General features: G+C 43.9%; 1 protein-coding gene across 3 annotated transcripts in view; it reads right to left on the bottom strand.

The window, feature by feature from the left end:
- Nucleotides 1-15,535, bottom strand: part of NSUN7 (NOP2/Sun RNA methyltransferase family member 7) — an 88,878-nt gene that overhangs the window by 1,654 nt on the left and 71,689 nt on the right. For all 3 annotated transcript variants that reach the window (XM_006129491.5, XM_075930535.2, XM_075930537.2), the window contains exons 10-11: nt 11,467-11,584; nt 5,052-5,166 (exon numbers count right to left, since the gene is read on the bottom strand). In XM_006129491.5, the coding sequence (XP_006129553.2) occupies nt 5,052-5,166; nt 11,467-11,584 (233 nt within the window). The remainder of the gene's footprint in view (nt 1-5,051; nt 5,167-11,466; nt 11,585-15,535) is intronic.

Genomic DNA, 15,535 nt, shown 5'->3' with positions numbered 1-15,535 from the left:
ACTGGGATTCACAAAGCTTGAGTTTGGTGCATAGTCACCCTATATAATGAAGTGGGGAGGGGTACCTCAGAATGGGAATCTTAGAAGCCTGCAGACTAGGTGGCTCCTTGTCTGAGCTAACCAGTGGGAGACACCAAGCTGAGAGCAAGCCTTCCTCTTAGCAAGAAGCTGGGGAAGAAGGGCAAGAGAAAAGGCACCACCTTCCTCATAACTTTTTAGCCCAGACCCACCCTCCTCTTAAAAAAAAGAAAGGAGGTGCCACTTCTCAAGTGAGTTGTAGGCAATGGGTTATAGGACACTCTGATGTGGGATTCTATCTTGCTGTAGCTATTTCCTTGTGAACATATAATTCAACAGAAACTGAGCAGGAGGACTGGATCCTGGGTCTCCTACCTACGCAGGTGAATGCTCTAACTACCAGGCTACAATGTCCTTATTATTCTTGCTTGCCTTTCACTTTCTGTTGAACCTATTCTATGTTGTGGTTAAATGATGAAAGACTCGTTTGTTCCCAGCTCTTTTTAACAGGAACACCTGTCCTTCCCAGTTTGTGCACTATTCTGGGGTTTAGCAGTCTGGACACAGTACTGGTGCACTCATGCCCAGAGGCAGAAACATCTGTGAAAAGGAACGTATACTGAATTGAGACATAAAAAAGGCTCAGGGCAGCTGAGCAGGGATTTTTGGCACCTAAAATTGGCAGTTAAGTCCCTTTTGTGAATTTAGGCCTATATCTAACTGATGTATAACGTGAAAAATATATCACCATTTCTGAACATTGAGTGGGCAGGCAGGGAAAGGGGAGCAGAATCAGCCTCCATCTGGCTTCTGCGTTCTGTCTCCGACTGCCCCACTCTTGAAGTAGGCCCTGTGGCCTGGCTCAGCCCCAGCAATAGCCCCAGGTATTGTCCAGCCAACATGGCTGCGCTTGGGGCCCAGCACCCATCTGGCCACAATGGCCCCAACCCATGACCTGTCCATAGGAGGGGTTGGCAACAGCCCCAGCCCTGTTGCAGCCACTATCTGCCCACCATGATCCTGTAGCTGCCTGGCCCCGGTGGTGGTAGAATCTCCCTCTCTGGAGATATGAGTGAAACATACATTGTAAAAAGTATTACTGAGACATTTGCCTAGTATTAAATTATTTAACCTATCAATTCAGCTCTCAAGCTAGATATATTCAGGGGTGAAATTAACTTAAATTTCTTACAGGTTCTGCCCAATCACAACCTGTTGGTGGGATTGCAGTACAGTATGACAATACCTGTAAGAAATGTTAAGTGTGGGGCTCGGGGCAGAGGGTTGGGGTGTGCAGGAGTTAAATCAGAGGCTGTTGACGTGGGGGATGCAGGAGTCAGGTTTGGGGCATATGAGGGGTTGAGGTGGAGGTGCATGAGTCATGGTTGGAGTTATGAGAGGCTTAGGGCAGGGCTGCAATGTGTGGGGGATGCAGGAGGCAGGGCAAGGGACTGGTGGCGGGGGCCTGGGGCAAGGTTATAGAATCATAGGACTGGAAGGGACCTCGAGAGATCATCGAGTCCAGCCCCCCACCCTCAAGGCAGGACCAAGCTCCGTCTACACCATCCCTGACAGATGTCTATCTAACCCGTTCTTAAATATCTCCAGAGAGGGAGATTCTACCACCACCGGGGCCAGGCAGCTACAGGATCATGGTGGGCAGATAGTGGCTGCAACAGGGCTGGGGCTGTTGCCAACCCCTCCTATGGACAGGTCATGGGTTGGGGACAGGCCATTGTGGCCAGATGGGTGCTGGGCCCCAAGCGCAGCCATGTTGGCTGGACAATACCTGGGGCCATTGCTGGGGCTGAGCCAGGCCACAGGGCCTACTTCAAGAGTGGGGCAGTCGGAGACAGAACGCAGAAGCCAGATGGAGGCTGATTCTGCTCCCCTTTCCCTGCCTGCCCACTCAGTGTGGCAGGAGGAGGATTGGGGCTGCCATGGTGGGACAGAAGCAGGGCCAGAGCTGCTGCCATTCCCTCCCAATAAGCCAGCTGGGAGTGTACCCCCAGCTGATCCTTACCAGAGTGCTGTCAGATCGTGCCAGAGCAGCACACCACCTCTGGATATATTTAACCTAAGTATTATGGAGTTAGAAAGAGGGATGGGAATGATACTGAGGGCTAGAATATTTAGTCTGAAATAGCTCAGTGAACTTTCTATAGAAATGGTGGGAGCTCCATCTGTGGCAAAATCTAACATCTAAAAGTATTGGGGGGGCTGGACTCCTGCACTGGCTGAAAGTTAGACTTGATCATTTAATTTTTTTTTCCCATTTAGAATTCTCATAACACACCTTGTTGTCATTACCTAGGGATGATATGCACTATCGACTAATCGCATCCCCCTCAGCTGCCACTCTGCATTGTTTAGCATAGGGAAGCTGGTGCATGGAGACACTGGGTCAGTCCCTGTTCCAGGGTCTCTTATCACGCAGCATACAACCATCTCCCCGCCTTGCGGCCACTCTGCATTTTACAGCCCTGGGAAGTCTCTTAAGAGATGCATTTTAACATCCCTAGACTGAATGAGCAAATCAATCATATATTTGACTTCCATCATTAATTACCTTCACCATTTTTTCCCATGAGAATTCATCCCCTGAAGAAAGAGAAATGACAAGCCACCTCAAAAGTACAGGTTCAACCTCTCTGGTCCAGCATGATTTTAGTTAGCCAGATGTCCACTTATCGTGGGGTAAGGCCAAGTTTCCTGTGGTCCAACAGAATTTGTTTATAGCTGCCAGTCCTGGATCTCGTTGTTTAGCTCTCATTTACTCCTAAATGTGTCTTCTGAGAGATCAGCAACCAATGGAAATACTGGTATGCTGTTAAGTGTACACGTGTCAATACAGCAAAAGATAGAACTACTGTATTGCAGAAACTGGAAAAGGGCACATTGATACATTGTTCCATTTATTCACCTCAGCAAATAAAAAGAGCCACTCACTACAATACTGACTGCCTGTGGTTCTGCAAATACCCTGGTTCGACATGCTGGACTAGAGAGGTTCAATATGTATCATCTGTGGTCATCATTTTTCCAGCCCAGGAGAGCACTTATGTAAACAAAAACTAGGGCAACTATTCTTTATACAATTTAAAAGCTTGACACGGCAAACACAGCATGTAATGCTTATTATGGCCAAGAGTAGCCCAGACATAGGAGCAGGATCAAAGCTGGAAACTACATTCTATATTGTATTTTAGCTAAATCTGTTAGTTTCAGTAGAAGCTGTATTTTGGACTTTATCAAGTGTATGTAATAGTATGCATATGTTTGGAAGGAGAGCCTTTGCACTTTAAAATAGGTAATTTAAAAAAGATGTTTTTCTAGATACAAAACACTCAAAATTTTTAAATTTTAGGTTTAAAAGCAGGACGACAAAATTGCGATCAGAATTCTAAAAGGAAAAGTGGGGTAAAAACCAGACTTCTTTTGAAAAACTTAAAAACCAACAAATAGTCTTGAAGTACCTCAGAGACTAACAAAACATGTAGATGGTATCATGAGCTTTGGTGGACACAACCCAGTGCTTCAAGACTATTTGTTGAGTTTTAAGTTTTTTCCAGTTACAGAGTAACTCAGCTACCTCTCTGAAGCTTCTTTTGAACAGTTCATCAAAATAAGCTCCTTCATTTTTTTTTGGCAAAGAAATCTAGAGTTGGAGACAGTACTGGTGTGTGTCAATTAGTATATTACGCTCTCTCTCTCTCTCTCTCTCTCTCTCTCTCTCTCTCTCTCTCTCTCTCTCTCTCTCTCTCACACACACACACACACACACACACACACACACACACACACACACACACACACACACACACACACACACACACAAATGGGACCTCCCTGGTCGCCCTGAGGACCCAATTGGTCCCAGATGAGAAATTTTTCTAGACCAAGGGATGTCATTTCAGCTTCACCCTTCCCAACCCCCGGCTGTCCAGCTGATTTGCACGTCAGCCCCTGTCCACTCTCCAGCCCTCTGCACTGTGCTGAGACTCTCTGAGCCTGGAACATGCACAGTCATGCCAGACCACTGATGTTTCGGGACCAGAGAATCCTCGATTTTAGAGGTGTAACTTGTATATTGTACAGTAGACAACATTCAAAAGATTCTACTGAAAGAAGCATCAAAACATTCATGTAAAATGAATTACAACAAATACTTTCTAAAAACTGTTTATTTTGGGGATTCGGTCCTCACTGGAAACTTTTTGCCTTACAATCCATGGTTACATACAGTGGCGTAGTTGAGGAGAGGGAGGGCAGTTGTCCCTGGGCGCCACGCTAGGGCGAGTGCAGAGAGAACGGTGCAGGCGAGTCTGACGTGGCTGTGACAGGGCCAGGCAGTCCCAGACCTGCCTGTGCTGTTCTCCCTGCTTGCACCAAGGGGCAACTGCCCCCTGTCTCTCCCCACCCTTGCTACAACCCTGGTTACATAATAGGAGAAAATTCTGCTTCGATATTAGTGAGTCACGGAAACATGTATAGCAGTGCTTTGATCCAAGGTAGGCTGTGAACAGCTTCATTCTTTAACAGTCTCTCTGCTTAACACAGTTTCAATCACCATGTTAAACATACCATGGTAACAGGGAGCAAGGGGACTGGGGGGGAAAAAAAGAGTAACTGCATACCAACCCAATCCTCTCTAAAAATGTGGGAGAGCTAAGAACTAGATCAAGCAGTACAATAGATTAAATTTGTCACACAGCACCACCTCTTTGATATATAAACAGTAAACAGAAAATGTGAGCTTTCAAGCATATCTTAGCATAGTGCAGTTGGATATTTCAGTTGCACTTGCCTCTAGAAAAACTATATTGCACTGTGTGCTAGTTTCTTCAGTCTTTTGCGTAGCACATTGCAACAGCTACTAGTTCACTGTCTTGCTGTTATTATTACAGTGAAGTCAGGTAAATTATGAATATTCCCTTCTGTCTATTAGTTTTAATTTGTATTAAAAATAGAGGCAATCATATATACAATGTTTTAAACAAGTACTTTTCCCAATGCATACTTTTATGGCTTACCTGTCTTGCTAGAACAGCTAAAAAACAGCAATTGGAAATCTCTGATGGCTCCATTTTGAAAAAAATATCAGAAGGGATCTCTGTTTCTGAGTTGCACCACAGAGGAGGACTAAGCCTGTAAATATTACAAACTTGTAATTTTAAATGTGAAATAAGGAAACAGTTATTTAAGTAGAGTACTGTTGAATCATACAGCTTCTACAGTACATAGACTGATTTTTCTTACTAACAAAATAGGGTGTCTAACATGCAATTTATATTACTCACTTAAAATACAATTATGATTAAATTGTCAAATTCTGTGACAATTCTCAATATTTTCTCCCTATATCTATATATATATACAGATGATTTTCCTGCCAGGTGACAGAATGATATCATCACATCATCAGTCAACAGGCTCTCTTAGCAAGGTGAAAGCAGCTGGAGACGGTAGATGAGTGAGTGAGTGAGTAGAGGGCACAGCCCCTACTAATTAACATGAACCCTTTACCAATAATAATCCTGTACTAAAATTGACACTTTTTAATGTTCTTTATTAATTTCAGTGAGTTTATGAAAATGTAAGTCCAATTATCAAACCATCACTGGGCTTTGAGTAAACAGAGAAAATAAAAATGTTGATTTGTACTAAACACAAACACATTAATTAAAATGCATTAAATACATTTTTTTCTTTTTTTAATAGGATAATATCACATTTAAATTATATGTGAAGGTTCCTTGTGTGTGTTGCTACATTTTAAAACTTAAGGACAGCTGTGTTAAAGGCATCTACACTAGGGTTGGCCATGTCTAGCTAACAATTTGTCATGATGGAACCAGTCTAAATTGAATCCTAAGTATAGAATCATAGAGCTGGAAGAGACCTCGGAAGGTCATCAAGTCCAGCCCCCTGCCCAAGGCAGGACCAAGCCCAACTAAATCAACCCAGCCAGGGCTTTTTTAAGCCGAGACTCAAAAACCTCTAGGGATGGAGATTCCACCACCTCTGTAGATAACCCATTCCAGTTCTTCACCACGCGCCTAGTGAAATAGTTTTTCCTAATATCCAACCTAGACCTTTCCCACTGTAACTTGAGACCATTGCTCCTTGTTCTGCCATCCGTCACTACTGAGAACAGCCTTTCTCCATCCTCTTTGGAACCTCCTTTAAGGAAGTTGAAGGCTCCTATACAATCCCCCCTCACTCTTCTCTTCTGCAGACTAAACAAACCTAAATCCCTCAGTCTCTCCTCATAGGTCATGTGCTCCAGTCCCCTAATCATTTTGGTCGCCCTCCGCTGGACCCTCTCCAATGTGTCCACATCCTTTCCATAATGGGGGGCCCAGAACTGGAAATAATATTCCAGATGTGGCCCACCAGAGCTGCAAACTTTCAGAGGATGCAATCTATCCCCTCATCCAGGTCATTAATAAAAATGTTGAACAAAAGCAGTCCTAGAACAGATCTTTGAGGTACTCCGCTAGAAACCGACCGCCAACCTAACATTGAGCCGATGAACACTACCTGTTGGGCCCATCAGTCTAGACAGCTTTCTATCAATCTTACAGTCCATTTATCCAATCCATACTCCCTTAACTTGCTGGCAAGAATATTGTGGGAGACCGTATCAAAAGCTTTGCTTAAGTCAAGGTATATCACATGCACTGACTTTCCCATGTCCACAGAGCCAGTTACCTCATCATAGAAGCTAATCAGATTGGTCAGGCATGACTTGCCCTTCGTGAATCCATGTTGACTATTCCTGATCACTTTCCCCTCTTCCAAGTGCCTCAAAATGGATTCCTTGAGGATTCCCTCCATGATTTTTCCGGGGACTGAGGTAAGGCTGATTGGTCTGCAGTTCCCTGGATTGTCCTTCTTCCCTTTTTTAAAAGATGGGCACTACATTTGCCTTTTTCCAATCATCTGGGATCTCTCCCGATCTCCATGAGATGTACTATTATACATTTTGTTACTTAACACATTTTCTAATACTCTATATACTGCCACTGTAGACAGGGTCTTGGAGAACGTTTCGATAATCAAGGGTGGAAAATGGCATTACTTAAATTTTCCTCTAGCAAATTAGCATCCTCCGCCTTTTCTCCTATGACAAATTTTGTATTTGCATTTATATATAAAATATAAACTACTGTATTTGTTTACACTTCTGTACTGTGATTTACCCCTTCAATCCACAAATGTATACAGAAACCACTTTAACAATTATGGGAGCTGGATTGGATGGTTTGTATTATAAACCTCCACTTGAAACACTTTGTCTCCTTGGAAAAACAGCTTCAAAATCCAGGAGAACTAATACAGCCAGGCATCTTCCTTACTTTCATTATATTTTTCTATGAAGTTGCTCAAACAAGACACTAATGTCAATACATATGCAAGAAAGCCTCCGTTTTAAAGATCCCATGACACTTGAGTGGAGATTTGGTCCAATCACCTTGGCCAAAATTTCTCCTTCACCACTTCTATGCAGCAGGGTACACATTTGATTAGTCTTATTCTCAATTCCAGTGAAGTGAACTAGACTGGCGCCAAAAGTATTTTGGTTTGTGAAGGGTTTTGCAATCTTTTTGTACCTGCAAGATTCTATGTAAACAAAGTAAAAACTACATTACTATATATCTGAGTGTTTGCATACATCCATTTGTTCAAGAACTCCTCCTAAACGGTAGGAGCTAGGACCACGAAATTCAGTATACAGCTTCCTGTTATCATAACTTAAAGCAAGGTACAGGTTTGGTTATGTCAGGAAAATGAAATTGCTTATCATAAAACTATAAAGAAATAGGCAGAATCACCAGGCAGGTGAGAGGGACTTGCTGGGGGGGCACATCCCCATCCTGGTCCGGCCCGGCCCAAGCCAGAGCCTCCCACCCCATGCGCCTTTTAGGGAGGGCAGTAAAGGCTAAAGCTTCCCCCCTCCCCAATACGTAAAGGGATGTTACTGGCTGTTCCCTTTGTCAGAGAGCAAGGGGAAAGTGCAGTTTCCTCACTCTGGCTGGGGAGCATAGGGGGCAGACAAATCTGGATCTGGCCCAACTGAGGCCATGCATCCCTCCACCAGCTGTGCCCACTGGAGCTGCAGCAGCCATTGAGAGGCACTTCTCACCTGGCCCCTGCAGTAGTCAGAGAGCTGGAGTAGTCATTATTGAACCGCTCATCACCATAGCAATGATTTAAATTAAGCATGTACCTTTTCATTTTATTTTCCAAAACCAAAAGCTGAGTAAAAGACCAAACAATGCCAAGTAAATCTTCTAGCGTACTATAAACAATGAGTCTGTGTCTAGACTGCATCCCTTTTCTGTAAAAGGGATGCAAATTAGACACATCGCAATTGGAATAAGGGATCTTTCGGAAAAGGCTTTATTTTTCGAAAGATCCCCGTCTAGACTGGCGCTTTTTTCCGGCAAAGCTCTGAGCCGGAAAAAAGCGGCAGCCATTTTTATGCAAATGAAGCAGGGGGGATTTAAATCCCTGCTTCATTTGCAATTGCGATGTGTCTAATTTGTATCCCTTTTACGGAAAAGGGATGCTGTCTAGACACAGCGTGATAGTACAATTTCTGAATACAGAATGATGCAATATCTAAAGCCCAACATTAGTACTGAGATAGGTTTTTTCTTATTACTTTAAGAGTCTGCATACACGTTAGGAATGTTAACAAACGTGTATTAGTGTAAACATGTAACCTCAGGATTTTTCTAGCAGCTGCATGTTTACATGCACAGGGCAGGCAGGAGCCTGTGCTCATGGGGAGCCGGTTTGAAAGTCGTTTCCCATGAGCACCAGCACCTGCCTGCCACCCCGCCCTTTCTCCCCAATAAGAGAGGCAGCAGCACCAGGAGGGGGGTGGGGGGAGGAGACAGGTGGCTCTGCAGGACCCAGGAGGCGCCAGGAGCCAGCTTGAAAGACAGCTTCCTGCATGTACCTACTCCCGTTTGTCCTCCCATCCCGTGCTGCTGCTTCTCTATCAAAGGGAGCCCAGTGCTTGTGAGAAGCCTATTTAAAAGCCAGCTACCCCAAGCACCAGCTCCTGCCTGACCTCCAGTGCTGCTGTGTCTAGATCTAGAAGCAGCAAGGGGGCAGGGTATATGTAACCCTCATGATTAACGGATAGGCCCAGGCTCATTGGTTAATTGTGTAAATGGCTATACATTAACTAGGGATGCCAGATGGTTCACAATCTACATTACATCTTATTTAGAAAATACCAGACATTTATATTTTCTCAATTTGTTTCCCGAACAAGAAAGTTCAAAACTGGACACCTGGCAACCCTAACACTAACATCTATAATACACATCTGGAAACTGAGCACTTTTTTTCCAAAGATGGCAGGGTTTGAAATTGTGTAGCTTGGATGACTTTACACACTGATAGCTTAATGCCACAAAGGAAATATTTTTTTAAAAATGAATTGCTTTTTTTCTTTGCTGTTTGATCTTTTAGTTACCATCTGACAAGCCTATATTTAAGTTTCCTAGTCTCAAACCTGATTCAGTTTAAATTAGTTTTCTCCCTGCTCATGTTGGCAGTGAGAAAGCAGTACTCCTACAGTCTAGGACCATGTTACAGGCAGTCCCCGAGTTACGTGGATCAGACTTATGTCGGATCCCTACATATGAACGGGGCTTTTCTCACTGCGGAGGACGCAGGCGGCAGACCCCCCAGCAGACCAGGGAGACGCGGAGCAAAGCTGTGGCGGCGGGACCGTGGTGCATCTCAGCGGTCCCGCCGCCCGCGTCTCCCTGGTCTGCTGGGGTGGGGGAGGCGCAGCTTGTGCGCCCCCCCCCCCAGCAGACCAGGCTATTCTCGCCGACGCCTGGGGTAGAGCAGCTGGGGCGCTGCCGGGTTGGTCTCGCAGCGGCGCTCCTCAGTGCTACTGGACCAACCCGGCAGCACCCCAGCTTCTCTGTCCCAGCTGCTCTGCCTCGGGCTTCCTGTAGTCAGCCACTGGTCAGTTTCAGCAGCGGCTGACTTGGGAACGTCTGGGGTAGAGCAGCTGGGGTGCTGCCGGGTTGGTCCCCGCAGCGCCGAGGTGCGCCGCTGCGGGGACCTACCCAGCAGTGCCCCAGCTACTCTGTCCCAGGCGTCCAGATTCAGATGCTGTTGAAACTGATCAGCGGCTGATTCCAGGAAGCCCGGGGCAGAGCAGCTCTGCCTCGGGCTTCCTGTAGTCAGCCACTGGTCAGTTTCAACAGCGGCTGAATCTGGACGCCAGTTCCGACTTACATACAAATTCAACTTAAGAACAAACCTACAGTCCCTATCTTGTACGTAACCCGGGGACTGCCTGTATTTCCATTCCAGTAATACTCTACTCCCCACTCTGCCAGAATGCAGATCAGAGAGAAACTGTGCAATCAGATCAGCCATCTGGGAGTAACACACTTTGCACTTCTATATCACCAAAAGGAATGGCAGGTGACAGAAAAATATTTAACATTACCATGACACAAGGAAGATGGAGAGGTCATGTTTTAGGATAAAAATAAAAATTCTGACCTAAAGTATGGTCAACATTTGGTGTAAGAGTGAATAAGAATTTGTCTGATTTTTTTGCCAACTTTTTGTTTTACAAAAAGGCAAATCTGCTAAAATCATATACTTGACACTTCTGCTTTTACCTCTAAGCTGGTGTTAGGCAAGCCATACAAGAGAAAATTTTGGGATTAAATCAAGGACCCGGTCAGCAAATCTAGTCCTTTTCATTGGACAACATATAGTAAGGAGGTAGAATTCAAACCTTATCAGACATTATAACAGATTTGCTATAGTAAAAAGTTAGAATATCTCTGAAACCATGCTCTGAAGGGGATTTAAACACAAGAAATGAAAAATGGTTTAATTCACAACTACTATATATTAAGTAATATACTGTGTGTATTCAGTTCTTACCTATGTAGTGGACAGAATTTGGACGGTTTTCCTTTTAATCACCATGTTCTTGAGACAGGGAAGGGAAATCAGACTGCCAAGCCTACAGGAGTCTCATGAGCTTTGGGGATCTCAGGACAACTGCAGCAGCCTGGTTGCCTCCCAGCCTCAAGGAAGCTGAGCAGACAACTAGGTCCTATATTTTGAGGACATCCTGGAATATAAAAACTTGGCTTTCTAGCTAAGACATGAGTTCATTAAACATGTACCGCCCATTTAAACTGGTCATAGAGAACAGATAGTTACGTTATTTAAGATTTTGGGAGGGAAAGAAGATAGCAAAAGCTCCCTTTACTTAAACATTATTCATCATTTAGATTTAAGAAATAATAATCTTCATAAGTTCATAAAATAGATATCTATGGCAAATGTTCAACCAACATAGCTGACCAAAGTTAAAAATGGAAATATGTATTTAACTCCTCTATATGTTCTTTAGTCTTCCTCAGAAAGGATTTTATTCCTTACCTGTAAGGCTGTACTTTACTTCCTTCCACTCCAGATTCCAGTGCTTTGTTCACTACTGCTTCATTTTCTTCTGGATAAATTGAACAAGTGCAGTAGACAATGGCTTGCATTTTATTAACTATAAACATGCAAAAGAACATTTTTCTAGTTCATTTTGGAATAAGGAAAGCAATTTAAAATTCAAAAATCTATGTACAGTATATATTTTAGAAATGTGCATCTGTCTTTCTGTCTGTTTGTGAGTCCATTTGTTCAAGAACTCCTAAATGATAAAAACTAGGACCACCAAATTTGGTATGCAGCTTCCTCTTATCATAACTCAAAACAAGGTCAGGGTTTGATTTTGCCAGGGCAATGAGATGTGCCAGGAATTCATTTGTTTCTCATACAATGGAAAGGGAAGGGTCTGATAATAGGGAGTTATACTGTGGAATGGCACTAGAAGGGCGGCAAGTGCCCCAGCAGGAAGCCACTGGCTGGCAATAGTGACACCCAAGCCTGCCCTGGGGAGCAGCCGTCTGTCAGCATATCCCCCCTGGACTTCCCCAAACACACACCAGGGGGAGGCCTGCATATCACTCTCACCCTGGGGTGAAGCCAGCAACCAGAGTGTACAACCCCCTCCGTCCCTCCGTCAGCACTGGGAAGAAGCCGGCAGCGTGGGTGCATGGCCCCACTGCTGCCCCAGTCTTCTAGTATAGTGTTTCTCAACCTTTTTTTCCTCATGGCCCCCTTCTAAGCCTCGTTCACCTCTGTGGCCCCCCCATAGCCGCTGTTAGTTAGAAAAAAAGGTACATAATTTACCTAATGTTCAGGTTTTTTTCATGTGGCCCCCTTGAGGTAGGTTGTGGCCCCTGAGGCCCATGGATGAGAACCACTGTCTGTATCCTAAAACGTACTTCTATTTCAATTGTTATGAAAACAATTGGAAAGTTATTAAATTAATAGTGAATAACATGCAGAAATATTCAGTGGATGCTCAGATCATAGACGTGAACTAGAAAAGATAGTAAATCACCTTTTCATCTCCCCCTCGCATGCAAGTTAGTACATTTCTTGTAATCTGTCCAGTGTATTTTAAACTTTCAAAGCAACATAATGTCCAGGAAATTTTCCAGCTATGCCACCTTCTAATACATTGCATTTCCAGAAAGTCTGTATTGCTACTGAGATTACATTTTTCCTTTTCATATGTCATCCTATCTCATATGGTAATGCCTACATATGCCAACCTAAATAATTTCTCTCCAATGCATTTTTATTTAAAGGAATTTCAAATATTTGCAGACATGGGCACAAATCCAAGCCTCTGTATCAACTGTGCTCACACTGCTAAGAAAAGAGGGGCTAGGTGGAAATGGAATAGAGAATTACAATTGAAACTCAGATTTATGAACACCTTGGGAATGGAGGTTGGTCGTACCTCTAAACAAAATATTACGGTTGTTCTTTTGAAAGTTTATAACTGAACATTAACTTAATATAGCTTTGAAACTTTACTGTTCAGAAGAAAAATGCTGTTTTTAACCATCTTAATTTATATAAAATGAACACAAACTTTTTATTTAGTAGTTTACATTTAACACAGTACTGTACTATATACTATTTACTTGGAGTTGTTTTTTGGGGGGGATGGGTACGTGATGGTTGTTTGGTTTCTGCTGTCTCACTGCATGCTTCTGGTTCCAAATGAGGCATGTTGTTGACCTGTCATTTGGTAAGTCTGGTGATCATAAAGCTTCTACTGTAATTCACTTTTTTACAGACTTCCCAATCCTGGTGCCATGACTAAGCCCCTAGGCAAGTTCTTGACATAATAACTCAAAGATGTCATAGTATGGACTTCCTACCATGCCCTTAAAAGCTAATCTAGCAGCTGGGGACACTAAGACATAGGAATCCCCAATTCATGTCTCCTGCAAGGGGACAGAGGTGGCAATACAGATAGTGCACTATTTGCTATGACCCTATACCACTCTGAGAAATCCCTAGCTATCTAGAGGACATCTTTGTGCTGCTAGATTGCCAAAATACATGGAACAGGAACCAGAATTTGTGCCTTAACTCCTCCTTAACCACCTCTTTGGTGAAACTATACATACTTAGTTCTTCTAAGTTCTTCCACATGATTCAGTCTCTCTACACTCTTACTTTTTCGTCACTTTGAGCCTTCAATTTATATTTCTGGACATTAAAGAGCCCATGAACTGAGTTGTACCAGAGCACGAGAGAGAGACATGCAATGTCTGTATATGTATACCACAAACCATGGCTGCTATATCACACTGCAAATGTATTCGTAATGTGTGATTAATTATTACTGGGGACCAGCAGGACCACTGATGCTCCTGGACTGGAGAGCTCAGGAGCCTAAGGATAGTAGGGCCAGCCAGGGCTGGGGGCAGCATGGGACCAGGGTCAGTCTCCATGGCAGCTTCCGCCAGTATGCAGCAGCCCCAAGTAGCATGGGGCCAGAGCCCTGGGGCAGCCCCCCATGTGCAGGGTCGGAGCTGGAGCCCTATGACAATGTGGGGTCTGAGTTCTCTTGCAGCATCCCGGAGCCCTGTGGCAAGCAGGGACAGAGCCCCACAGCAGCCACAAGGAGCACACAGCCGGGACTCCACAGCAGGAGCTGGAGCCTGGGCTTCCAGGAAGGTGGTAGGTAGCAGCTGGGCAAGCAAGCCAGCCAGATTCAATGGGAAGGAGGTGAAGCCATAGCAGGGAGTGGGCTCGGAAGCCAGTGGTGAGGAATTGCTCCTGATCCAGCATATTGTCTCATTCGGAAGCAGTCAGGTCCTGATGGTGCTGGATCTGGAAGGTCCAACCAGTATTTATACTGCCACAGCACCTAAAAGTCCTAGCCCTGCTACATTTAAAATTTAGGTGGACATAGCTATAGTGCTCAGGAATGTGAAAAAAGCTACACACCAGAGCACCGTTGCTATGCTGACCTAACTACTGGTGTAAATACAGGTCAATGGAAGAATAATTCCATCAACTTAGCTACCATCACATGGGAGGTGGTGTTCCTACAATAGAAAAACTCCTTCCATCCTCATAGGCTGCATCTAAGAATATAGGGTTATGCTAGCATAGTCATAGCACTATAGAAATGCTACTGTAGTTCCTGTAGCATAGGTCCTAGTCATGGGCTACAACCCCATTGTAAGCACTGCATGATTACAGAACAAAAATACTGTGCTTGCCCTGAAGTTCATTCTTGGGTCTCTTTCTGCTTCTCAGGACCTTCCCTCCAACTAAATAGTTTTAAGTATTTTTCCTTAGCTTGAATAGTCTAGAGAGCCTTAGTTTCTGCGATGCTGTCATTAATCTCTGTGAATGAACTAGAATAGTTAACTTGTTAAACTTTTTGTTTAACCGGTTAACCATTGTGCTGTGGGGGTGGGGAGGGTACTCCAGACGAATCAGGTCAGGCCTGCCACACTGCGGGGTGCTCTAGCCCAACTGGAGCATGTTCCCGCCCATGGCAGAGTGTTGTGAGCCAGGCCTGGCTGGGCGCTGATTAGTTAGTTACCAGTAAGCCTCACCCGGTAAGATTAACCAGTTTCCCTTTTACATATAGAATGCACTAATAGTCTGATCCTCAAAAACACTTCTACATGCCCTTCCAAAGTCAAAAACTTACAATATATGCTTCTGTTTACCAGCCTTTTTTAGTTACTCTTGATTCTTTGGTCTAGATCCTGAACAGTGTTTGAGGCACCTAACTCATACTAATTTCAATGCGAGTTAGATGCCTTAATACTTCAAGATCTGGGGCTTTGTTCACACACTTCATTTTTATTTATTGTTTTAGGTATTACAAAGTAACATTTTAAAAGCATCTAAGTCCCACTGAAACTCAACAGGAATTGCATGCTTTTGAAAATGTCACCTTATAATTATCTATCACTTTACTACTGCAACTGGTAACAGGGAAAGAGTTGTACTGACTGTTTTAGTGTTCTTCTTTAACTTTAGTGCATGAAACAAATAAGGAGGCAGGACTTTGTATCTTTTATATAAATGTTAGGAGAAGGGAATTGTGGTAATAAATTTATTCACAGTA

This window comes from Pelodiscus sinensis, chromosome 4, assembly GCF_052426305.1.
Source record: "Pelodiscus sinensis isolate ZL-2025 chromosome 4, ASM5242630v1, whole genome shotgun sequence".
NCBI lineage: Eukaryota > Metazoa > Chordata > Testudines > Trionychidae > Pelodiscus > Pelodiscus sinensis.
This window is presented reverse-complemented; position numbering and strand designations above follow the sequence as displayed.